Source organism: Alexandromys fortis, unplaced genomic scaffold (assembly GCF_014885135.2).
Source record: "Alexandromys fortis isolate MF-2015 unplaced genomic scaffold, M_Fortis_MF-2015_v1.1 scaffold_329, whole genome shotgun sequence".
Lineage (NCBI taxonomy): Eukaryota > Metazoa > Chordata > Mammalia > Rodentia > Cricetidae > Alexandromys > Alexandromys fortis.
Genome location: NW_026068249.1, coordinates 11201 through 36116, shown reverse-complemented (window position 1 = coordinate 36116; position 24916 = coordinate 11201). Strand labels below are relative to the sequence as shown.

General features: G+C 37.7%; 3 protein-coding genes across 3 annotated transcripts; 2 read left to right on the top strand and 1 right to left on the bottom strand.

Moving 5' to 3' along the window:
- Positions 1 to 1221: 1221 nt before the first annotated feature.
- Positions 1222 to 2160, bottom strand: LOC126494120 (olfactory receptor 52E8-like). Its single transcript, XM_050131348.1, has one exon. It carries the CDS (start codon positions 2158 to 2160, stop codon positions 1222 to 1224), a length of 939 nt encoding a protein of 312 aa, XP_049987305.1.
- Positions 2161 to 12243: 10083 nt separating this feature from the next.
- Positions 12244 to 13197, top strand: LOC126494116 (olfactory receptor 52E8). Its single transcript, XM_050131345.1, has one exon. The coding sequence runs from the start codon at positions 12244 to 12246 to the stop codon at positions 13195 to 13197; it is 954 nt and encodes a 317-aa protein (XP_049987302.1).
- A 9379-nt stretch (positions 13198 to 22576) lies between these two features.
- Positions 22577 to 23515, top strand: LOC126494117 (olfactory receptor 52E8-like). The gene has a single exon (XM_050131346.1). It carries the CDS (start codon positions 22577 to 22579, stop codon positions 23513 to 23515), a length of 939 nt encoding a protein of 312 aa, XP_049987303.1.
- The last annotated feature ends 1401 nt before the right edge of the window (positions 23516 to 24916 follow it).

Here is a 24916-nt window from a genome sequence, read left to right as displayed (position 1 = left end):
TGACCAGGCAGCTTCCAGCTCCTGTCCACTTGCCTTCTCTTCTATGATGGACCTATCTTAGTGAATATATAAATCCAAATAATCTCTTCATTTTTAAGCTGGTTAGGCATATATTTTGTTGCAGCGATGTATAAATTAACTAATACAATTACCCTTTAAATTTATACATTCCAATATGAAAAGAGCAAGTGGACAAATGATGACAAAGGAATGTTACAATGAGTCATAAAGAAATAGGTTAATGGGAAGTGTAAAAACTTAGGAAGCTATTTCCCACACATGTTCATGTGGGCATCTTAATTAAGTTTAATGAGCTATACATATGTGCATGCGTGCACTCCCCCATGTGTACATAAATACACACACAAGTCTTTCCCCAACTTGAAAACTGGAGAGGAACTTTTTGGGATGAATAAAGGTTTTGGTAGAGTAGGCAGGGGCATGAGAAAGAAAAATGGAAAGGAACATGCATAAAACTAATGACACACAAACCTGTTACTCATTTTTTATTGTGAGTTTCCTTGTGATAATGTATATTTAATATTTCATTTCTAACTTATCCTCCATTTCATTCTCTCTGTCAAGTCGCTCAATTGGCCCTGACTTCTTAGTTCACAGTTAGTGTTACCTCTTTATTTACACAACCATTACCTAAATCTACTTCTATAATGACTAGATGACTTGTATTTAAACATGTCTCTGAAAGAAATCTTAATACTTATAAGAGATCTAGAACTAGACAGTGCTAACAGCAAGTTCTTCCTTCAGCAAATTAAAGCACTCTTTTTTGAAATTTGCCATTGAAAGACATATTCTGCCAGTTTCAATAAAGGATATAACATGTCTTCAGCAAGCACCACCAACATTTTTATATATGTATAGTAAGCATATATGTGCTAAACATATTATACATATATATTCTTCCAGGTTTCCATAGAACATGCAACATGCCTTCATCAGCTACCACCAACATATTTATATATGTATAATATTTAGATCTACATAAATATTATAATATGTATTATATGTGTTGTAAATATATTTCTGTAGTATACCAGTCACTAGGAAGGCTGGGGCATAAAGACTGCAGGATAGCAGTCAGCTTGAGCTACACAGTGAGACCCTGATATTCAATGTTAATAAAATTATTATTGCTTTTTATTATTAATTCAATTTCTTTTAGACCTTATCCTCCCATTATGTGAACAATTTACTCCCCACTCAGTCTTTTTTAGCCAAAAGATTCTTCACTCTCTGCTGGATCTGCTTGGTTCTGATCCCATAAATGACTGGGTTGAGGGCAGGAGGGATGACTACATAGAGATTAGCCAGGAGGATATGGATATACTGAGGGATGTTATGACCAAAGCGATGAGTGAGGAAGGAGAAAAGAGCAGGGCCAAAGAAAGCTAAGATAACACAGATATGGGAGCTACATGTGTTGAGAGCCTTCAGGCGAGCATCTTGAGAAGGGAGGTGGAAAACAGCATATAAGATCTTAGAATAGGAAACTATAATAAGAAACACATCCAGAAACAAGATGGAAATATTCCAAAGACCATAGTAGACATTGGGTCTGATGCTGGAACAGGCCAGTCGTGCCACACCCATGTGCTCACAGTAGGTATGTGGGATGATTCTATGTCCGCAGTAAGGCAGCCTCAGGAGGAGAAAAATGATAGGAACAATCATGCATAGGCTTCTTACAACCACGACCACAGCAATCACACCAATGATTCTGTTGGTGAGGATCATGGTGTACCTGAGAGGGTTGCAAATAGCCACATAACGATCAAAGCCCATGGCAAGGAGTACGATGCTCTCCATGACTGTGAAGAAATGGATAAAAAAGACTTGAGCAACACAACATCCAAAGCACAGCTCCTGAAGGCTGAACCAGAAGATGCCCAACATCTTAGGGATGGTAGCAGTAGAGAGACTTAGGTCAATCATAGACAGCATAGCCAGAAAGTAGAACATGGGTTGGTGAAGGCTCCTGTCAGTCCATATGACAAACAGAATGAGAAGGTTTCCAACAAGAGCAATCAAATACACAACACAGAAGGGAAATCCCAGCCAGAACTGTGCAACTTCCAGGCCTGGAATCCCTAGCAACAGGAAGGAAAGAGGGTGGGCCTCAGTGACATTGGGCGACGGCATTCCTCTGCAGGCTGATGCTGGGTATAGTTTAAAGGCTCTTGTCAGTTTCCATGGGACAGTTCATCCAGACTTAATAGAGATCTACAAAAATTTAAAGTCTTTAAACAATGTGCTGATATTAAATATACATTTCTCCCAAGATCTTTGAGATTTTCCCTAATCTTCAGCTCTGTATAAATAATCCTAGTAACAATGCTCACTTGCAGAAAAAGTGTGAAAAGCTTTCTTAAAATTAGTGTTTAGAGTAAGGAAAGATGTGAACTCCCATTGTCTCAAGAGCTAGATATTAGGTGGAGATACTAAAACTGATAAGTACCATAACAGATATCATTAGTTTGATAATGACTATTGAAAAGCTTTGCATCTGTCATTATTACATATGGTGTTAAAGGCAGTTATAATTTGCTGACATAAATTTGATTGCATCTGGTTTATGGAGAAGAAATGTTTTAGTAAGGTAAACTACTTCTTAGTATTTTCCATGCTAACAAACTGAAGGGGCAATATTTTAAACCAAGTTGAAATTCATCATGTGGCATGGTCTAGATCCGTCTTTCTGTATTTGTTAGCAGGTGCAGTACATAGAGAAAGGGGAAGAAATGGGTCTGAGGAAGAACAGTTTATACAATATTTTCTCAGTGGAAAAATATGCATGATTTAGGATACTATATGTTGAAGCTCTTAGAAAACCATGATAATTATAACACTGTTGGTGGTCCCAAGAATGAATAAATTAAAAAGGAGAAAAAGACAGTGGAATGAATTGAGAGTCTGAAAACAGGCACACATATCCCATAGGATATGGATATTCAATAGAAAGAGCCTCAGGTAAGAAATTAAGATGGGTTAGTAAGGGGAAACAGTGACCTCTGAGGCATCTTCCGTGTGAAGTTGCCTTATGAGAGCATCCTACTTCTCATTGAAAACATGTAGCATCAAACTTGATCATCAGCCCAATGCTAAAGTGCAGAGTTTTAGGGAACAAATCTCATGCATACCCTCACCTCTGACTCTTCAGTCTCAGGTCTCCCAAACTATCCTTATCTCAGGAACTTACTAGAGGGACTCAGGAAAATCATTCAAAGCTCTTATGCTCATGCGTAGTTTCTCAATGGAAAAGGATGCGGTACCCACTTTCCTCTCATGGAGTTGCGATATACCATCCTCCTGACATTGACAACATGCATTAAAGATATTCCCATCTAGAGACGGTCACCGGGTATTTTTTGGGACCTCATTACATAAGCATGACTGCCTGCTTAGTTCATAGCCGACATAGCATTGTACTTGCTCCTTTTCATGTTGACTGAGGCCACTTGGTCATAATAATCGCCGTCTCCAAAGAAGTTCATGCTCTAGGTTAGTTTTCTCTAAGTATGCATTTTTTAAATGAATTCTTTGGGAAGTTCATACAATGTATTTTGATTCTGTGACCTGGCATGTTATTTCCATTTCTCACTTTGAACATGGAAATTACCGCCTCGAAGCTCAGAATAATAAAGAGCTGCATGCACGCTCTTTGTGAAAGTAGAAGTTCTTTTTTATATGTTTGCAAACTTAGCTCCTAAAATACTTGTTGGTGCAAATGTATCTGAGCTTTTTGACCTCATACTTCATCTTCTTATCTTGTACTTAACTGTAAATTCTAATAACCAATTTTGAATTTAACTTAATGCCTCTGAAATATGAAAAATGAAGAGAAGCCAAAGAGCTAAAACTGATATTGTGTCCTGTCCTATGTCAAAGTATGTGGAGTCAACATAGAGAGTTAAAATGTACTGGTCTTTCTTTCACTATTACGGCCTTTTTTTTTGTATATCATTTATTATGTCACTAAAAGACCCCAAATATAGAAAACCTAAGTAAAAATACACAAAATTTAGTGCTATTAGACTATGTCACAGGATTGGATCCTGATTCTACACTCAGTTTACTGAGTATAAGTATGTTATTCTATACGCCAGGTTGATGTTTCATGTAGATAAATGCACAGTAGTGTCTATTATTGAATTGAATAAGTGAAATTATATATGTTTGAAATTTTGTAGATGCCTAATAATTTTCTTTCTAATGTCTTACAATGTACTTCCACTTAAACCCTACAGCATTATTATGTGACATCGTAGTCACTGCTGTAGTATTATGTAATTTCAGTATGAATAGATGTTTCTTTGCTTATATACTCTATTCTAATTACACTGTTACTCATCAAACGTTTCATGAATATTCTAAATCTTAGTTCAATTTCTGAGAATCTAAAATCTAAGCACATACTGCAAAAACTTACCAATATTTCTTTCTTTTTCTGAGATTCATGTAACAATTGTGCTTTCAGTTTTAAAATGCAGATACACAGCTTAAAAGAAGCCTTTAATATACCTTAGGCGATATTAATGAAGTGTGTGTGTGCGTGTGTGTGTGTGTGTGTGTGTGTGCTCAAGCTCTGGAGTGGACGGTTAGTAACAATGTCTCCAGACACTAGCATCCTTCTAATTACTGAACAGTGATTCCCTTCAGATGCTGCACCAGGTGAAGAGCTACTTTTGACCAATCTCAGTGAACAATTTCCCTCTATTTGATTAACTGACTTTTTTTGGGGGGGAGGGGTTCATATATTACTATTGGCAAGACCCATTTTGTCTTTTTCCTTCTTTCTTCTTTCCCAGCCCCCTCTCCTCCTACCCATGTATTGATTGTTCTGCCCACTTTGTACTCTCTTGGGAATTTATACAAGCAGTGGCATTTTCATTCTTAGAAAATATGTATATCATAAAACTTACCATTTTAAGGCTTTCAGTTCTGTGGTGCATAGTGCAGTCACAATGCTGTGCTATTATGATTTCTTTCTGGTCCCAAAATTTCTTATCTTTCCAAAAGTGAACACTGAAGTCATTAATCAGGAAACATTACTTGGCTATCTGTGTTTATGAAATTCTTAAAAGTTCATATAATGGAACCATGCTATGTAGCTTGCTCAACTATAAATTCTATTTCTTGGATTTGTATGTTTTTCTTTACATCAACATTACACTCTATACCCTATAAGTTTTTTGTTTTGATTTGTTCTTTCTTGGTATATCTTTGTTCTCAATATTTATTGATTTTCATAAATGTTTCTTTCAAATATATCATGCATTTGACCAAAATTAATCCTACATAGCTTCTTAATTCTTTAATTCTTAATTCTTTTCCTGTCCTTGCCCATTCCGGCTAGTCTACTTCCTACAGTCTCACACATGCTTTACACACACACACACACACACACACACACACACACACACACACAATCTTGGATCTACAACTGAGAGGAAAAGGCTATTTTGGTCTTTCTGTGTCTGGTTATTTCACATAATATGAAGATCTTAGGTTGCACCCCCTGTCTAGCAAATGATGTCACTATATTCTTCGTTATTACTGAATAGCCCTGTAATGTACACCCATACCACCCTTTCTTTATCGATTCAGTAGGTGATAGGCTCCTGGTCACCATAACTTTAGTATTGTGAGTAGTGGTCCTTTCTCCAGTGTACACTTGTGTTAGGCTACCAGGCCAGGAAGATGTGCCATAGACACAAGGTTGGTATATTCCTTTTACAACAGCTCTTTTAAACAACAAACACTCCAATAGGGCATGGAAGTGGGCTAAGCTGTGGTCCCTCATAGCTGAGCTGTCCGTGTTTATTTTGTTTCTGTTGTTGCATTAGGGAGACTTTCCAGGAGCAGCTTTCTGACCCTCTCTTAGTTGTGCCTACTTGGATCCTAGCTTGGGATTTTTAATAGTCTCTATTCTTTGTGTTTAAGAACTTACTGGAGACTGTACAGCTACAGGTTGCATGTTGAGAAATAGAAACTGAATCTTGATGTATACTCAGAGCTGGGGTTCAGGTGGCTGTGAGCTGCCTTGTGGGAAATGAACTCAGGTAGTCTGTAAGAGTTATAACTATGTGGCAATCTTTCCTACCCTGTAAGAAGATTGTTGGCACTGGTTTTGGCAATGAGATTTTTAAAATTTGTTTCCAGAAGCATAGGTGACAGCAAAATCAGAAAAGGGCTTTGTTGGCGCACACATTTAATCCCAGCACTCGGGAGGCAGAGGCAGGCGGATCTCTGTGAGTTCGAGACCAGCCTGGTCTACAAGAGCTAGTTCCAGGACAGGCTCCAAAACCACAGAGAAACCCTGTCTCGAAAAAAAAAAAACCAAAAAAAAAAAGAAGAAGAAGAAAGAAAAGGGCTTTGTGAAAGTAATAACAGAGGGCACTATTATAGAAAATAAAGGTTAATTCATAAAAGAGATGAGACAATGCTAAGATAGACAACCAGCTGAAAAACTCTGCAAAGGACATTGGGACATTTGTCAAAGGAAAACATTATGCCAACGGTAGATAAACTTCCCGTTTCTCATTTTTCATTAGTTCTTTGAGACTCTAAATATGCATTTAATCATACTCACCCTCTCCCCACTTCTCCAAATCCACTCCCTTCACTACACAAAACTCACCAAGAACAGCTAGTGATGCACAGATCATTATGGATCTGTGACCCTCCACTGGAGCATTGCCAACCACCAGGAGCATATTGTGTCATGTGTGAGAACATAGATGGACTGAAAGAAACTATGAGAAAACACAGAGCACCACTGTTATGTCTCAGTTATGTATTTCCCATAAGGAGATAATATAATGCTGGTTACAAGAGACCAGGATATGAGTGAGGCTGGGAAATGCAGATAAAAAGACAGAAAGCTTTGGTCACAGGGGATGGATAAGTTCTGGAGATCGTTTCAACAGAGCTGTGACTGTCATAAATAATGATGTAGTTTACTTACAAAGAGCACATCTTGCTACTCTCTTGACAAATCTAAGGTAATTGACTTGTTAATTACTTCACTTTGATGATTTATAATATAATGCAGACATCAAAACATTGTTTATGTACTGTAAATATGTAGGATCCTTAATTGTCATTATACTTCACTGAGCCTGGAAACATTAAAACAAAATACGTTCCCTTAAAAAGTCAGAGTCAACAATCTTTGTTTTCATTTATAATATTTGCCATTGCTAGCTTCTTCCATCATTTTCAAGGAGTTCTCTTGATAAGAGTTCAGTGTTAAGAAGAGGGGAGAGGGGGAAGATTGAGGAGAACTTGAGGGAATGGGATAGTTGAGATGGAGGAAGGACAGATCTGAGAGCAAGGAAAGAGATATCTTGTTTGAGGGAGCCATTATGGGGTTAGCAAGAAACCTGTCTCTAGAATAATTCCCAGGAATCCACAAGGATGACCCCAGCTAAGATCCTAAGCAATAGAGGAGAGGGTGCCCAAACTGGCCTTGCCCTGTAGTCAGACTGATGATTATCTTAAATATTACCATAGAACCTTCTTCCAACAACAGAGGCAGAGACCCTCATTGGAGCACTGGATGGAGCTCCCAAGGTTCAGTTGAGGAGTGGAAGGAATGAGAATATGAGCAAAGAAGTTAAGACCATGAAGGGTTCATCCACTGAAACAGTTTACCTGAGCTAATGGGAGCTCACCAACTCCAGCTGGACTGGGAAGGAAGCATAGCACCAAACTAGTCCCTCTGAATGTGGGTGACAGTTGTATGACTGGGGCAGACTGAGGGGCCACTAGCAATGGCACTGGGATTTATCTCTACTGCATGTGCTGGCTTTGGGGGATCCTATTCTCTTTGGATGGATACCTTGCTCAGCCTGGATATAGTAGGGAGGGTCTTGGACCTTCCACAAACCAAAGTGCCTTACCCTCTCTTAGGATTAGAACGGGGTGGGGTGAGAGGGAAGGTGGAGGGAATGGGAGGAGTGGAGGGAGTGGGAATTTGGATTGGTAATTTTTTTTAAAAAAATCTAATAAATAAAAAAAGAGTTCAGTGTTGGTACCTTTCAGAGTCTCATCTTAATTTACTATGTTGAGGATCATATGTTTGTGTTATACTAATTTATGCTTTTCTTTGCTATGACTTCCCTTTTATTTTTGTTGTGTTTATTTTTGTTTATTTTTTTTTCTGATTGCTCTAAATGGCCATTTAACCCACTTAGTGTTTCTTCCAACAGCTGTGTTGATGCAAAGCCAGTCTCTTGACACAGCTGTTGGTGCAGCACATCAGTTTTCACAGGACAAACACCTCTTCAGTTCCTACTGTGTGAATGTCTGTCATCAGTGAAATGCGCAAGATAAACCAGGCTCTATCATAGAAACACAATATTATAAAATCGATTATCTTCCCATAAGCACAATAAACTGCAGAAGGAGTAAAAAATGCTCTGTGAAAGGGGAAGTCACTGAGGATGAATACTTAGACAACAGCAAGTATCCCAGGAATGGACTATGAGCTAAAAGTTTAATTTGAAATCACAAGTTAGACACTTTCAATCAGTGCAAATAAAAGAATAGTAATTAGAAAGAAGCAAAAGAGCAGCAATAGGCCCTTGATCTTGCATCTTGTGTATACAAAAAGTGACTGAGAGGAAGGATTCTCCAGAGTCTGCACACTACACTCTATCAAGGGTTCCCGTGATAGTGTGGTTGCATTCCTAGGGGAATCGGGTCTATGGAAAGAAATAAAAATTCATCATGCTCAGCAAAGAAATAACGTGCTCCAGGGTTATCCAAACTGATGTTTCGGAGAGATTTAGAAACCAAGGTAAGTCATATTGTGTTAAGACTTTGCAAACATATCAAGAGAGATGGATAACTGGTTTCTGCCCAGCTAGAAGGAAGTGATGGAGGAAAGGCGATTGTGTAAGCACCAGATGCAGAAAAATTCCACACTCATGTGACCTCCCAGGCTGTACGAGCACACAGATTCTTACATGTAAAACTAATGAAAAACCTGAAGATGGTTTTGCTCCAATATGTCTTTTTTATTTATTTATCTGCTGTTTCTGTTCTTGTATAAGTTTAAGCATGTCTGAACTTCAAGAAGAGATAGATCGTACTTCTCTGTTTTCAAGATACATCAAGGGGATCTAAGCCCTGTTTTTTCCTTTTTCTTTTGAAATTTAATTTACTTTCATTTTACATACCAATTCCAGTTCCCTCTCCTCTCCTCCTCCCACTCCCTTCCCTATCTCCTATCTCACCCCCCATCTGCTCCTCAGAGAGGGTAAGGTCAATTGTTTTGAGGAAGGTCCAAGGCCCTCCTTAGAATATCTAGGCTGAGCAAAGAGAAGAGGTTCCTTAAAAGCCAGTACAAGCAGTAGAGATAAGTCCTGGTGCCACTGCCAGTGGTCCCGCAGTCTGCCCCAGCCATGCAACTGTCACCCACATTCAGAAGGACTAGTTTGAACCTATGCTGGTTTCTTCCTTGTCTGGCTGGAGTTGGTGAGCTCCCATTAGCTCAGGTAAACTATTTCAGTGGGTGTCCCCATCATAGCCTTAACCTCTGAACAAAGAGTTCTAAACCATGCTTTTTAATTAGTGAATTTATATATAAATGAATCGTGATGAATGGGTCATTAGAATACACATTTATGAAACAGGACTCAGGAAATGGAGAGAAACTCTGAGAGAGGACACAGATTCTATGATAGACAGTTGGCCATGGGGTTTCGGAATTAGATATGGAAAAAAAGTTCATGTGTGTATCTTTCCTATATTTCTGAGTGGGCATGTGGATGTGTAAGAACATGATGCTCTCCTGAGAGTTCCATGGGCATATGTGTTTTTCTGTGGTAGGTAACCTTGATACTGTACTCATTTTCAACTCTATGGAGTCACCACTGTAGACCTGGACAGTGGTCAGTTAAGAGTCTTACTAAGGTCACTGAAAGGACCACAGATTCCTTTTTTACATATTGAGTAGTCAGTGTGCTTCCATTTTCTTCACTTTGATCTTACTCTTTATCTAGAACAAATTGCCCTCTCTTCTTCACCTGCACTGTTTTCATACGGGAGATACTTCAAAGGAGATAGCTCATTTGGAAAAGAGTTTGCCTTCTAAGTATGAGGAACTGAATTTGATCCTCCACATCAGATCCTCCAGAATTTCATCCTGGAAATTTTTGGCCTTTAGCTATAAGACCAGGGCTGGGGAGAAGGTCACGGGTGAATCCCTGGGGCTTGCTGGCCAACCAGCTTAGACTGCTGGATGAGCTCTAGGTCATTGGGAGAATTTGTGTTAAAGTAAAAAATATACTATAAAATAAAATCAATAATGTAGATGGCATCCGAGGAAAACATTTAAGATTTATATATGCATATGGATACACATTCATGCCCACCCCCTGCTTGTGTGTGTCCACAGGCCTGCAACCCATACCTGAGGTTCCAGTCTCCTCATTAAACTTTTTTTTAACCCCTTCTGTTCTTATGTTCTTCCAAAACATTTTCAGTACAAGTCAAAAATGTCCTATTTGGGGTTTTTACTTTTTGTGCCACAAATTTGTATGTCTGAATGGAAAATATGGCCAGTTTTACCTATCTCTGTGTTCAGTTCACCTGACACCAGTGTTTGTAGAATCCCTGGAAATCATAATGCAGTGAGCAGTAAGAATGCATCCTATGTAATGCCACGTATGCTCCCGGCAAATGAAGAATAGAACTATAACTTATGTCAGATACCTTCATGTACAAAATTTAAGGACTTTAATTTTTTCCCCTAGTATCAGCATCCTACAAGACACACACACACAAGCTCATGTGCGCATACACATGAACACAGTGTTCCTCAGGTTCTAAAATTGCCAAATTATTTTTCATTTCTGCTATGTCTAATGAACTTTAAATGGACACCTCTACACAAGCATGTGGGTCATCGTAGGTTTAAAGTACGAGACACTGTATCCTTAAACATTTTTATAAGTCCAAGGGAGAACTCATTTTTTTATTTTTTTTCATACAATATATTTTGATCACATTCTTTCCCTTCTCCCAATCCCCTCCAAGACTCTCCCTACCCACTCACATTAACCACAACCAAAGGCAGGTTACATTCATAAACATCTCGATAGACAGCTTAAATGATTTCAACAGTCAAGTGTTGTTAAATTTGAAAATATACTTTGTGTATCATTACACATGACACAGCTACTTTCACATTAGAGCAATAGCTTTGTAAATGTGTGCAGCAATGAGCTTCATGCTTGTTTTCTTCAGATGTTTAATTTACTACTTGTTCAGAATTTTCTATAATGGTGTTATTCATTAAATGTGGCAGTGGAATAGAATCAGAGAAGGAACTGAATGGAATATCTTGAGTATTTTACTCTCTTCTCTTGTATACAAGGTAGATGTATATTGAGAAGTTATGTAGCTCTCTCTTCTAAAAGTTGTCCATGTCTCAGGCAGTTTCTTTACTGGATGTATTTATTTATCCACTGACCAAATGAAAACTTTGTCTATATTAAGACAATCTTTTAATCTTGTTTTTTTAAATCATAGTTACAGAACAAAATGATCTTTGTCAAGTATTATTTTTCCCTTTGTCTTTGTTTACTTTCCAAACCTGGTAAGACTTTGTAATAAAGTTGTAATGGACATGAATGATTTCTTTCCATAACATAAATCAAAATACCTACAGTTTCATCTCTTCATCTACCTATGAAAGTATTGAGAACTTCTACATGAAGTTTCATGCAACTAAACAAAAGAAGGTAAGTTGTTTATCCTGCTTTCAGAACCAGACTATCACACACAGACAATATTGTACACACAACATTTGGGAGTTTTAGCTTCTCAGATAGGGAAAGATCAAGATAACCAATGCCTGAGTGACTCTTATGATTATTAAGCAAAAGCAACTTGTACACCAACTTTGGAACTTCATCCTTCCTACACATTCCTGGTCACACTGCACTTTTCATTTCTTTTTCTCCCTTTTTTTGTATTAGTCTTTGCTCTTACATGAGTTCAGTGCAGTAATGGCGGGTCTATAACTGATGCTTTGTGAAATCCAGGAAGCTTATGCATAAAACAGAGTATTTTTTATCTCTTTCTACAAATATGAATAGAAGATTAAAAGGTTGTTTTTATATTTGACCAGGAATGAAGATAAAGGGCTAAGAAGATAAAGAATCATACTAATCAAATATCAAAACTTATCTGCATTCAGCACAGCATCTGTCCATGACTGAGAGGATGACCCTATCTAATGACTCACAAGTCCATCCTTCCTCATTTCTCCTGCTGGGCATCCCAGGACTAGAAGATGCACACATCTGGATTGGATTACCCTTTTGTTTTCTCTATCTCATTGCAATTCTGGGGAATACTGCTGTTTTATTTGTGATCCAAACTGAACACAGTCTCCATGAGCCCATGTACTACTTCCTAGCCATGTTGGATTCCATTGACTTAGGTCTGACCACAGCCACCATCCCCAAAATGCTGGGCGTCTTCTGGTTTGGTCTCAGGGAAATATCTTTTGGAGGTTGCCTTTCTCAGATGTTCTTCATCCACTTCTTCACCGTCATGGAAAGCATTATGTTATTGGCCATGGGCTTTGACCACTACATTGCCATTTGCAAGCCCCTTCAATACACTGTCATCCTCACCAACAAAATCATTGGTGTCATCGCAAGTATTGCTGTCCTGCGAAGCCTATACATGGTTGTTCCCTTGGTGTTTCTCCTTCTGAGGCTACCCTATTGTGGGCACCACATCATCCCTCACACCTACTGTGAGCACATGGGCATTGCCCGTCTAGCTTGTGCCAGTATCAAAGTCAACATCATGTTTGGTCTTAGCAACATTGTTCTCTTGTTACTGGATGTGGTTCTTATTTTTTTCTCCTATGTCAGGATCCTCTATGCAGTGTTCTGCCTGCCCTCTCGAGAGGCCAGACTCAAGGCTCTTAATACCTGTGGCTCTCACATAGGTGTTATCTTAACCTTTTTTACTCCAGCATTTTTCTCTTTTTTGACACATCGTTTTGGACATAATGTGCCCCAGTATATCCACATTTTCTTGGCCAATCTTTATGTGGTTGTCCCACCAGCCCTTAATCCTGTGATCTATGGGGTAAGAACCAAGCAGATTCGGGAGCGAGTGCTGAGGATTTTCTTCCAGAAAGATCACTAACCAATTGTAGTTTGAAGAGTTTGTTCAGAAATTTGTCTCATTTGTTAAAAATCGTTATTTTCTTTCTAGTCCATAGAAAATTGGAAAAGGGATAGACACCTTGTGGCCAAAAATTTTATTTTGTTGTGAATCAAACATCTTATATTTCAAGATAGTGCTGGAACTATTGGAATCCTCATGAAAAATCTATTTTTTGCAAGCGTTCCATTAATATTGTTAGATCTTGCACATGATTCTGTATTTAGGACAGTTTCCTCTTTTGCGGTGAAATTATTAATGTTTAGTAAAGCTAAGTGATATATTTGAATTTCATCCTTAGCAGGAAGGACTAATTTAGGCCAAATAAGATTCCTCCAATTATGACTACTTCCCTTTTCTAGGATTTTGCAGAATTTAATACAATGCAGAATGTTTTTGTTTGCTTCAGAGCCATTATGGATAAATTAACAGGCTTCCAGAATGATGGTATAATGGTAATGATGATAATAACAACTTACCCAAATATAGCATGACATCAGCTTACTACAAATATACCATACACACAAAGATATTGATAAGAATACTCATTCATTCATAACTGTTAATGTAATTTTCTCATGCACATAGAGAAGCAAGCAGAGAAAAGAAATTAGTGTAATGGAAAATGACAATGTAGCTTTGATATAGCATGAAATATACACTCATAAATAACTATTTAGTTTTAGCTTTATTTGTTGAATGAATAGTATTTACAATACTTTGATACAAATTATATAATATATGACAATACAAATATATTGTGTACAATATTTACATGTACAATATACTATGTGTACATATATATATAGTTTTCAAGTACCATATGTGTTTTTTTTCTTGAGCAATAGAATGATTGAAGAGAGTATGTTGTGTAATCACTTTCATAGGAAAATAGTTAGTTTAAAAGTAGTGTATTTCTGAAAAAATAAAAGGTTTATTTCTGAAAATTTAGAAAGTCTCAAAATGGAAAGGACAAGGGCACGTGAAGTCCCATCAGAAGCTAGAACTATTGGCGAATGATGGCTTCTAAAAGTGGGAGAGGAACTTCTCTTCAAGAATGTGGGCCCTGAAAAACTACTCATTTCATGCAGATAGTCCTATACCCATGCATATGTAAATGGACTCAGTGTGCTGAGAGAGAAAAGTGGTAGGGGATATAGAAGGAATTGGATGGGATGGGATGCACCATGGACTTGACCAAAACACATTATATGCGTGTATGAAATTCTCAAACAATAAAAATAAAGTTGCATGAAAACACTAGGAAGGAAAAATTTTTAAAGCTACTTCTGTATTTATATACTTTACATATGCTAATGTTTTAGAAAGTACAATTTAGAAATAAAAATAAGGATCTAAAATTATTTTGGATAAAGATGGTTTTAGGACAAAGGTCTTGAAAATTCCACACTACTATAAGCATCAGATGCACTCCTGTTCTCACAGCAGCCTGGTTTGTGTGCACAAGCTCCACACAAGACTGGGCCTATCAGCATCCTGCCTTGGGGAAGAGGCAAGAGATCTTCCCTTTCCCTGAGAACTCTGATAATGGTAGCCAGTAGGAATTGAGTATCTAGGACTCATGAGACCTGACTCCTCCCTGAGTCAGTTAATGGTCACTAGGGGATGGGTCATGTAACCACTGGCAAGGAATCCAGGCTTGAGTGACTCACCCTGGAGCCTGTAACAAATGTTAATAAAATGTTGTGGGCTACAAAAGAAAATCAAAAAGAAAGGAAGAAAAATGTAAAAATACAAAGAGAAAAGGCTGAGAAGGGAATCAGTGAGAGTGGATATGGATAAAACAGGGCAATAGGAGGGGAATATGATAAGAATTCATTATATACATAAATGAAAGTATCATGATGAAATCTATTATTATTTATAATTAATATATGTTGATAAAAGAAGATAACTGAAAAAGGCCCAAAATGTTGCCACAGAGTCCACAGTGGCATGTCAAGGGAAGAATAAAGCACTACTAATGAATACCACATTAAACTTAGTTGTTATCATCCTATTTAATTTCTTTATTATTTTTATTTTAAAATTTTAGTGCTTAAACAAGGATTACATGCAGTAAAGATATATAGAATGATCATCTGGCATATGTATACATTATTGAGTTGATGTTCTTATTTTGCAAAATTTATACTGTTCATTGATTTCTAAAATATGTTTATCTCATAAATAAATGGTTTTGTCTTCTGATCAGTGTATTTATATTGGCTCTCTTCTTGGTTGTGGATAAACACTGTTCAGCTTTTTGATTAACAGGGTCAATGGTCTTACAGTCTACAGGCAAATGAGATTGTTTGTATAGTATGATTTACCACACTGAAGTCTGTTTATCACGCAGCATAATCTAGCCAGTTCTGACTGATGCTATATGAACCAACTGATATCATATCCATAGACTCATAGCTGCCTGAATCTCCTCCTTTTGTTCTCTCTCTATGTATATTTGCATCCATGTACGTGTATGCATGTATGTATATATGTGCTATACATATTCAGTATCATCTATAAAGAAGACACCATTTTTGGGCAGCATTATTGTTTTTACCTCTTCTCAGATGTAATATCGAAGCATCTACTGGTGTGGGAGGTCCATCTGTCTATGTGTTGATTTTATTGGTTAATGAATAAAGAAAACTGGCTTGGCCTATAGCATGGGAGGAAGGAGGCAGAGTTAGGAGAAGCCATGGATTTGCTGCCTGAGATAGACGCTGGGAACTTTAGCTGGTAAGCCACAGTCATGTGGCAATATAGAGAATAATAGAGATGGGTTAGTTTAGGATGTGAGTTTAGCCAGAAATACACTTAAGCTATTGGCCAAATAGTATTTCAAATAATATGGTTTTCTGAGTGGTTATTTCATGGCTGGGTGTCCTGGGGCAAACAAGCGACCCTTCCTCCAACAACCTACTGTTTTTATTTTACTTCATCACTATTGAGATGTCAGTGTAGGTTTTACAGTCAACAGCCATTAAAGTTGCTTATTTTGCTCATAAGTAAATCAAGCCCATGGGCAAGGGAGATAGTTCAGTTTGTGGAGTACTTGCCTTGAAAGCTTGAAGACTTGAGTTAGAATACCAGAACCCATATGGGCAAACCATAGGAATGGTGGTACATGCTTGTAATACCAGTGTTGTGGAAGCATCAACAGGCAGGTCCCTAGAAATCCTTGCATACTTGGTGAGTGCTATCCCAGTGAGAAACTATTTCAAAAAAATGTTTGCACACACTTTCACACATGTATAAATATACACCAGAGAAGAAAGCCAGACTTCAAGACTTCATACATCTCCAGTTAAGTATAGTATATATTATTCCAGTGATGGCTCAAATAGTGAATTTTTAGTTTTTATTGTGAATCTTATAATTCCCTTCTAAAGACAACTGAGATGGAATTCTTTAGAAATTTACTGGTTTTAACCAAAGGGTATCAAATTGAGAGTGGGTAGGGCATGAGGGAGCTTGAGGGAGGGTAACTGGGAGTGCCTGGGGAATGAGAAAGGAGCGGGAGTGATGTAATTCTATTTCAATTAAAAACATTTTAAAAGAAGAAAATTTACTGCATTTCTGAATTTATGCAGAAATAATTATCTGAATAATATGCTTGGAAGATAATTATTTGCATATTTATAAGTGACTAGTATACTCTGTATAAATAACAGTTTCTTGGGGGATGAAATAAAAATATGAAGTGCATCTGAGTCCACAATCTGGATAAAATAGGATGACATTCCAGATCCCAGGTGATCCAAAGTCTCCAATGGTTGAATCCATCATGAAGCAAGAAAATAATGTTTTCTTGAACACTGGCCCAGTCATGAGAGAATATATAACAGCCCTAGATAACAAGATAGGGAATTCACATTGGCTCAGATGTTCTTGTGGGATGAATAGCAACAGAGTAATTAGGAATTAAGAAGTTAAAAATAATAGAATTGTGCAAGTTTAGGAGCTGAAGGGAGAAAATTTGAAGTCCCAAGGGGGCTCTTGAAAGTGCGCTTTTTATGCCCCTATGCCCACACTGAGAATTACATATTGTCTTTGTTATCTGATCCCAACAAGCCCCAGGGGAACAGCTGTTCTTGCTCAAGGAGGAAGATTTTAATTCCAATATAAACTTGGATCTTAGTTTGACAGTCTTGGAGTAGTTATTATGACTGAAGAGGTGTCTATAGCACTTCTGTCTGAAGTTGGTGTGATGTGATTTTGTTCACAAAATTGATAAGCATTGAAGTAAGATCTGTTGATTTAATTTCTTCATTATGTGTATATAATTCAAATATTAACTTTGAAAAGATATAATATTTTATATGCTTATGTCTACATGGTAGAATTTCAGTAGATAATGCTGTTATGTATTTTGCTTGCTTGAATTTCTATTTACAATAAGCATAGCTAATTTGAATGATGAAAGTCTTTTTGAAAATTCCAGCTAAGTGTACTGTTGACTTTGCTGCAGTGTTGTTCAATTTCTTTCTCTCTCTCTCTCTCCTGTTTTCTTTTCTCATCACTCTCCTTCTCCCTTTGTCACTGCTTCTGCTTCCTGGCTCTCGCTTTTAGACAAGTTCTACTGAAATTTACTATGTTACTGATGTTTTGAAAATATTTTTGTTTAATATTGAAGTGGTATTCTTATTCTTTCCAAATCACACATTTTATTTCTCTTTAACTCTTTGTATGTCATGTTGAAGAGCAGAAGTGAGTCAGTCCTATCCAACCTTAACTGTTTATAGGTAATGTCTGAAAAACAGATACTGAATTTGCCACTCTGATGTGTATCTATGTGGCTTCATGTCTCTTTCTGTGTTGGCTCTTCTATTACATTCTTCCAAATTAAGTGCTGCTATTTCAGCATTTAATTATAACAAGTAGACAAAAAACACAGCAATTAGAAATATGAGTTTTTTTTTAAATCATAGCTCCTTTTCTTCCCATAAATATAGCAACTAATATGATGTAACTCCTTTCCTGGTCTAGAGCTTACTCTCCCTTTCCTGGACAATGAAAAATGCCTTTTGTTATTGCTGTAGTTGCAGTGTTGGAGACTGAACCCAGGTCCTTGAACATGGGTAAGAACCATACCACTGAGCCACCACCTCTGTCTCTAATATCAGAGCTGAGTGTCTGCTCCAGCTTAGGTCTACTCATTATTGGGTGGAGGAACAGCTCTGGTTTCATAGAAAACTTCCCCCCACCAACATCAAAGAATGCTTGATTAAACACATCTCCAAGCTTTTTGTTTTTGTCTTTGTTCTTTCAGAACTCATATTGTTGAAATCTAATTTTTATATGACTTTTAGAATTTTATGTATGAGAAATATAGTTACATGATTATCCTTCTCCCTCTAACCCCTTCAGAAACCCTTTTGTTCCCCCTCAACCTACAACACTTTCCTTTAATTATTATTGTTATATATATTACATATACATATAAATATACAAATACAAGTTGTTGAGTCCACTTAGTGTTACCTTTATGCACATGTTTTACACAGTTCCCAAGTTTTGCCATTAATTCTAAGTCTGAATGAAGATCTCCTAGGAAAAAGTTCTCAACAGGTGACATACAGAACGAAGTTGTTTGCAGCGATTCTATCCTACTCCTTTTCTGGGTCTATTTCTCTCCTATCCAAATGCCTCCTATATTTTCTAGCAAGTATGTTTTTCTGGTGGTAGATTTTCTAAGTCTCTGTCATTATCTCCTTTTTTCCTTTTACAGTCCTACTGGTTTTGACACCATAATGTGAAACAAAGAGTCATGTATGCTAAAAGAAAGTCAACATTGTAAAGAATGAACTGTCTCAGATTTCAGAAAATATACAACTAAGAAACCTTTTCACTGTTGTCACATAGATACAGCTTGCACAATATACATGACCTTTTATGAAGATAAGCTATATATAAATTATAGTTGACTCTCCATTTCAGGTTCATTGCCATGGTCAGCTGCTTCCTATACTCTACCAAGTACACTTTCAATAAGCTCTGTTAATCAGACTTTCTGACAGCCCCATTGTCATGAAGGCTTCTGATGAGATGCATCTCTCCATATGTGCAGAGTCCTCTTAGAAGAACTTCTTTACTTTCTGGTTTCTCCATCCTCAGATACCAGATATATTGTGTGATTCTGTTGTTATTCTTTAACATATAGGACTTTAAACCAAGAATTAAAATAAAAAGTTTAATATATATTCAATCTCTTATTAACAAATATATTTCGGGTAGCAGCTATGGTTCAGGTGTAACAATGGAGATAGCAATGAATAGAACCAATTTTTTCCGATTCTGCGTGTCATAATCAGTTGGGGATTATGGACTGATTAAATAGTTACAAAATATGTTCTGCAGCATATAGTTACAGAAAAGGTTCTGGGAGAATCAGTAAAGGCCGTATGAGAATGAGTGCAGCCTGAAGGGCCGACAGGAGGGTCATGCTGGTTCCTCATTTCTGCTCCTCATACCTATGCTGGACCCCACCAGCAGTCACATTTCCATGTTTAGAAATTTCATTTTCTCTTTCCTCTAACAAGGCCATTTTTATCAATTTTAACTTTGATTTCCTATGCTCACAAGTTTGTGTACATGATGCAGCATCCTTATTTCCTCGGCTCACGGAAATGTGCCCAGCCTTCTTTCCCTTCCCTCTGTTTCCTCCTCTATCCTCCCTACCACTTTTTTTTCTTTTTCTTTTTTTTATTGAGAATAGGACAAAAAAAAGTTTCCGCCTCCTCCCAGCCTCCCATTTCCCTCCCTCTCCCCCCACTCTTCTCCCCCTCCCCCCACTCCTCTCCCCCTCCCTCTCCAATCCAAAGAGCAGTCATGGTTCCCTGCCCTGTGGAAAGTCCAAGGTCCTCCCCCCTCCGTCCATGTCTAGGAAGGTGAACATCCAAACTGGCTAGGCTCCCACCAAGCCGGAACATGAAGTAGGATCAAAACCCCTTGCCATTGACCTTGGCTTCTCATCAGTCCTCATTGTTCGCCATGATCAGAGAGTCCGGTTTTATCCCATGCTTTTTCAGTCACAGTCCAGCTGGCCTTGGTGGGCTCCCAATAGATCAGCCCCACTGACTCAATGGGTGGGTGCACCCCTCGTGGTCCTGACATCCTTGCTCATGTTCTCCCTCCTTCTGCTCCTCATTGGGACCTTGGGAGCTCAGTCCAGTGCTCCAGTGTGAGTCTCTGTCTCTATCTCCATCCATCACCAGATGAAGGTTCTATGGTGATATGAAAGATATTCGTCAGTATTGCTGTCCGTGCCAATTTCATGTGCTGTGTTTTTAAGCTCCCTGGTGCTGGCTATATATGCACGGGTGCAGGAGAATCTACTGAAAAGTGGGTAGCTTTTCAGGGGCCACATCTTTGAGGAAAACTCTCTCCTCCCTAGCAGTCATCAGTTGCCAATAGCTCCTCATCTAGTGGTGTGACTTCATGGGCCTTCTCTGTCCACAGTATGATTTTGATTGCTTGATATTATGCAGGTCTTATATAAGTAGTCACAGTCTCCAGGACTTCATGTGTATAATAATGTTGTCACGCCTGGAAAATACGGTTTTCCTGCATATGTCTACCTACTATGACTTTTGTAATCTCTTTGCCTCTTTCTCTTTAATGATCCTGAGCCTTAGGAGGGGGAAAGGTATAATATGGATGTTCTGTTTAGACTTGGGTATTTCGTAGTCTCTTCTCTCAACATTATGGTTTATGAACTAACCATTTTCTACTGTTAAAAACAGATAAGAACTTAGGGGGTGTATTATTTCTTTTTCTTTATTTTTCTTTTGTTTTTCAAGGCAGGGTTTCTCTGTAGCTTTGGAGTCTGTCCTGGTACTAGCTCTTGTAGACTAGACTGGCTTCAAACTCACAGAGATCTGCCATCCTCTACCTCCTGAGTGCTGGGATTAAAGGCATGCACCACCACTGCCAGGATGGGTATATTATTTCTATATCCATTTAGCATTAGGTTCTTCTCTGTGGTTTATCACTTAGCCAGCCATGGGTTTTTGGACAATTTAGTAGCACCAGACATAAGTTCCATCTTGTGAAGTGGGGATGATGATGATGATGATATGTAATTTATGTGTTTGTGTTTGTGTATGTATGCATGTGAATGGAGATGCCTATGGAGGCCAGGGGTTTTGGAACCCCCTGAATCTGAAGTTATAGGCCTTATGTGGGTGGTAGGAAACTAACTTTGATCTTCTGGAAGACAAATATGCATTCTTTATCAGTGAACCATCTCTTCAGGTTCTGGAACAGGCTTTATATATATAAAGAATGGTTGGTTACTTCTATAACATCCATACTGCTATTGCAGCAATGGGCATTTCTTGCCAGAACAATTGTTATTGTAGCTCAAGGATTGTTGATTATTTCTCTTCTTGCACAGTGTACATAGCACCTCCCAGTATTATGAAAACTACCCAGGAGGGAATGACGTCTCCAGGTCAGTGCCAGCTTAATTCTTCATGTCATATGACTTAAATGTGCAATGTCTTCAGCACCAGGATCTTACCATCATGTTCTGGAGGAGAAACAAAATCAATGGCAATAACCAGTAAATAACAATTCAAAAAGAGGTAACCCATATATGGCACTGAACTTTTTATTTCATAGCCTATGTTGTTTGGGTGAGCATTGTCTCCAGACTATAGTTTTTTTTATTGATTTTTATTGAGCTCTACATTTTTCTCTGCTTGCCTCCCTGCCTCTCCCCTTCCCCTTCAACCCTCCTCCAAGATCCCCATGCTCCCAGTTTACTGAAGAGATCTTGTCTTTTTCTACTTCCCATGTAGGTTAGATCCATGTAGGTCTCTCAATTATTTACAGGCAAGTTGAGGAGTAGGATTGATTCCATTGGCTGCAAGTGGAAGAGGCCATGCCATAATTTTGCTCATGTTTCTAGTTAAATAAATGACATATGAAGGATATTTTTAAAGCTTCGTATTATCTGTGTTCTGAACTTGTAGTAATTTATCAGTCAGATATACTTATCTACAATTAATATATTTCAAAATGCTGTAGCTTTTGATCTGGCTACATGTGATCTGGATAGGTTCATCTTCCCATTAGACTTAGTTTATATAAAGACAAAACTTAATATAAGTTATCTACAGCAGAGTCTAAATATCCATTCATTTATTAAGAAATATTCACCTTCACTTGCCAGTTGTATCAATGAAAAGAAAGAGAGAGGAAATAGGAAGGAAGACATTTCTGCATTCCATGAGAAGTTACACTAATTACATACTTTTTGTTTTTATTCATTATTAGTAATGCTGATGAAGTCCTGTTGTCCTATATAGAGTTCTTCAAATGAGTCTGTCCATCAGAGGCTCCTGAGAGCATGTCACTTGGCAACAGCTCAGGGATTCACCCTTCATCCTTCCTGCTCTTGGGAATACCAGGACTGGAACAGTTGCATTTCTGGCTAGGTTTCCCATTTGGTACAGTCTATCTTCTTGCTGTCCTAGGGAATATTGTCATTCTCTTGGTGATCCAGCTTGAACACAGCCTTCACCAGCCTATGTTCTACCTATTGGCCATGCTGGCTCTGACTGACTTGGGCCTGTCTACAGCAACCATCCCCAAAGCACTCAGTATATTCTGGTTTGGTTTCCATAAGATTGCCTTTAGGGATTGTTTAGCTCAAATGTTCTTCATACACCTGTTTACAGGTATAGAAACCTTCATGCTTGTAGCCATGGCTTTTGACCGCTATGTTGCCATTTGTAACCCTCTGAGATACAACACAATCCTCACCAACAGAAGCATCTGTATTATTGCTGGAGTTGGGCTGTTCAAAAATTTCATTTTGGTTTTTCCACTTGTATTTCTCCTTCTAAGGCTTTCATTCTGTGGACACAATATCATTCCCCACACATACTGTGAGCACATGGGCATTGCTCGGCTGGCGTGTGTTAACATAAAAGTCAATATATTATTTGGGCTAATACTCATCTCTATGATTCTTCTGGATGTTATTTTGATTGCTGTTTCCTATGTGAACATTCTTCATGCTGTATTCAAACTCCCATCCTGGGAAGCCAGGCTCAAAGCTCTTAATACCTGTGGTTCCCATGTGTGTGTGATCTTGGCTTTCTTCACTCCAGCCTTTTTCTCTTTTTTGACTCACCGGTTTGGACACAATATTCCACGGTATATCCACATCCTCCTTGCTAATTTATATGTCATTATTCCCCCTGCTCTTAACCCTCTCATTTATGGGGTGAGAACCAAGCAGATCCGAGATAGTGTGGTGACATTTTTTCGTAAGGAAATTTGACTGTGAGCCAATGATTTGTAGTCTTCGGATCTTTGTCCTTCATATTCTCAAAAGAGGAGAATTTATGTGTAAGTGAGATTAGACAGAACAATTGCTTTACAGGAAATTATGGTAAATGCACAATGTTTTTATACTCATGGGCAGCAAACAAGATATTTTATAGTAAATATTTGTTCCAAGTCTGAATAAAATAATTGTTTCACAAATGGAATTTATTTCTACAATGAACACTAGAGCCATGTTTGAAGGATAAAGCAGCTCACAATACTTTTATGCAGAATCCATTGATTCCAGAGGTTTGAAGATACATACCATCGTTTATCATGGATGCACGAGGGTTGACAACACACTGTTCAAGAAGTGAGTTTCAGGAGTCCTGATCAAAGAAATCAATCACAATTCCAATTATCTTCATGGTAATATTGTATCCTGTCATTGTGTAACAATGGTAAAAAAAATATTGAACAAAATAGACGTATCTCTTTGTAATCTATCCTCACAACTTTTAAGGGAAAACACAATTACAGGGTCAAACATGCAGAAGTCTTCATTTTAAGTCCAAGCATAGAGGAATTCTCCCAAATGACAAAAAAGAAAACAATGCAGAGGTAAGAATATAGCACTAAAGTACAGAGAAATAAAAAAGAAAAATAAGAAAAGAAAACCCTCTAGGTGTAACCCTCGGAAAACCTGTCAGGCACACAGTGAACTTCATCTTTGCCTCAGCTAAGCCAGGTGAAATGCTTAACAAAATCTTTTAATTATCTGCTATAACACAAACACTGCATCTTTTGAAGACCCTTTAGATATACAAGAGTTTAAGGCCCCTTCCAAACACGAAGGAATTCTTCCAGATGCTGTGTATGCCTCTAGAGCACACAATAATTAGAAGATGGGCCAAGGATTCACTAAGCATTGATGAGAGAAAACTGAGCAAACTCTCCACTCATCCTCTCTCCTTCATAATCCCGACTCTGATATTGATTAATTAAAATATTTAAATTTTTCTTTATTTCAATATGACACTAAGAAAATGAAAACAATAACCCAACACTGTAGTAAGAGACTTTGAACTCTTATCAGACAATATATTTGAAACTCAATTGTACAAAACCTTTTTATAAGTGACCAATAAAAAACAAACATCCAAAATTTGAAAATTTTGACAATTTTCAAAAAGTTGCTTCTTAAAGAGATGAGTGACAAATAAACACATGAAAACTCACCAGGATAATACAAGTTGAAGTTATAATTAATTGACATTTCAAATCTATTAAAATTTCTAAAATTAAAATTATTATTCTTGCCAAATATTAGGAAATATAAAGAGAAACTGGACTTCTAGTACATCACAGGAAGAAATGAAAAATAAGATAAAGATGTTGAAAACAGGCCTATTTT

What these genes read in the sequence shown, in the direction of transcription:
- LOC126494120 (XM_050131348.1), bottom strand. Translation starts at nt 2,160, where the DNA reads ATGCCGTCGCCCAATGTCACTGAGGCCCACCCTCTTTCCTTCCTGTTG.
- LOC126494116 (XM_050131345.1), top strand. Translation starts at nt 12,244, where the DNA reads ATGACTGAGAGGATGACCCTATCTAATGACTCACAAGTCCATCCTTCC.
- LOC126494117 (XM_050131346.1), top strand. Translation starts at nt 22,577, where the DNA reads ATGTCACTTGGCAACAGCTCAGGGATTCACCCTTCATCCTTCCTGCTC.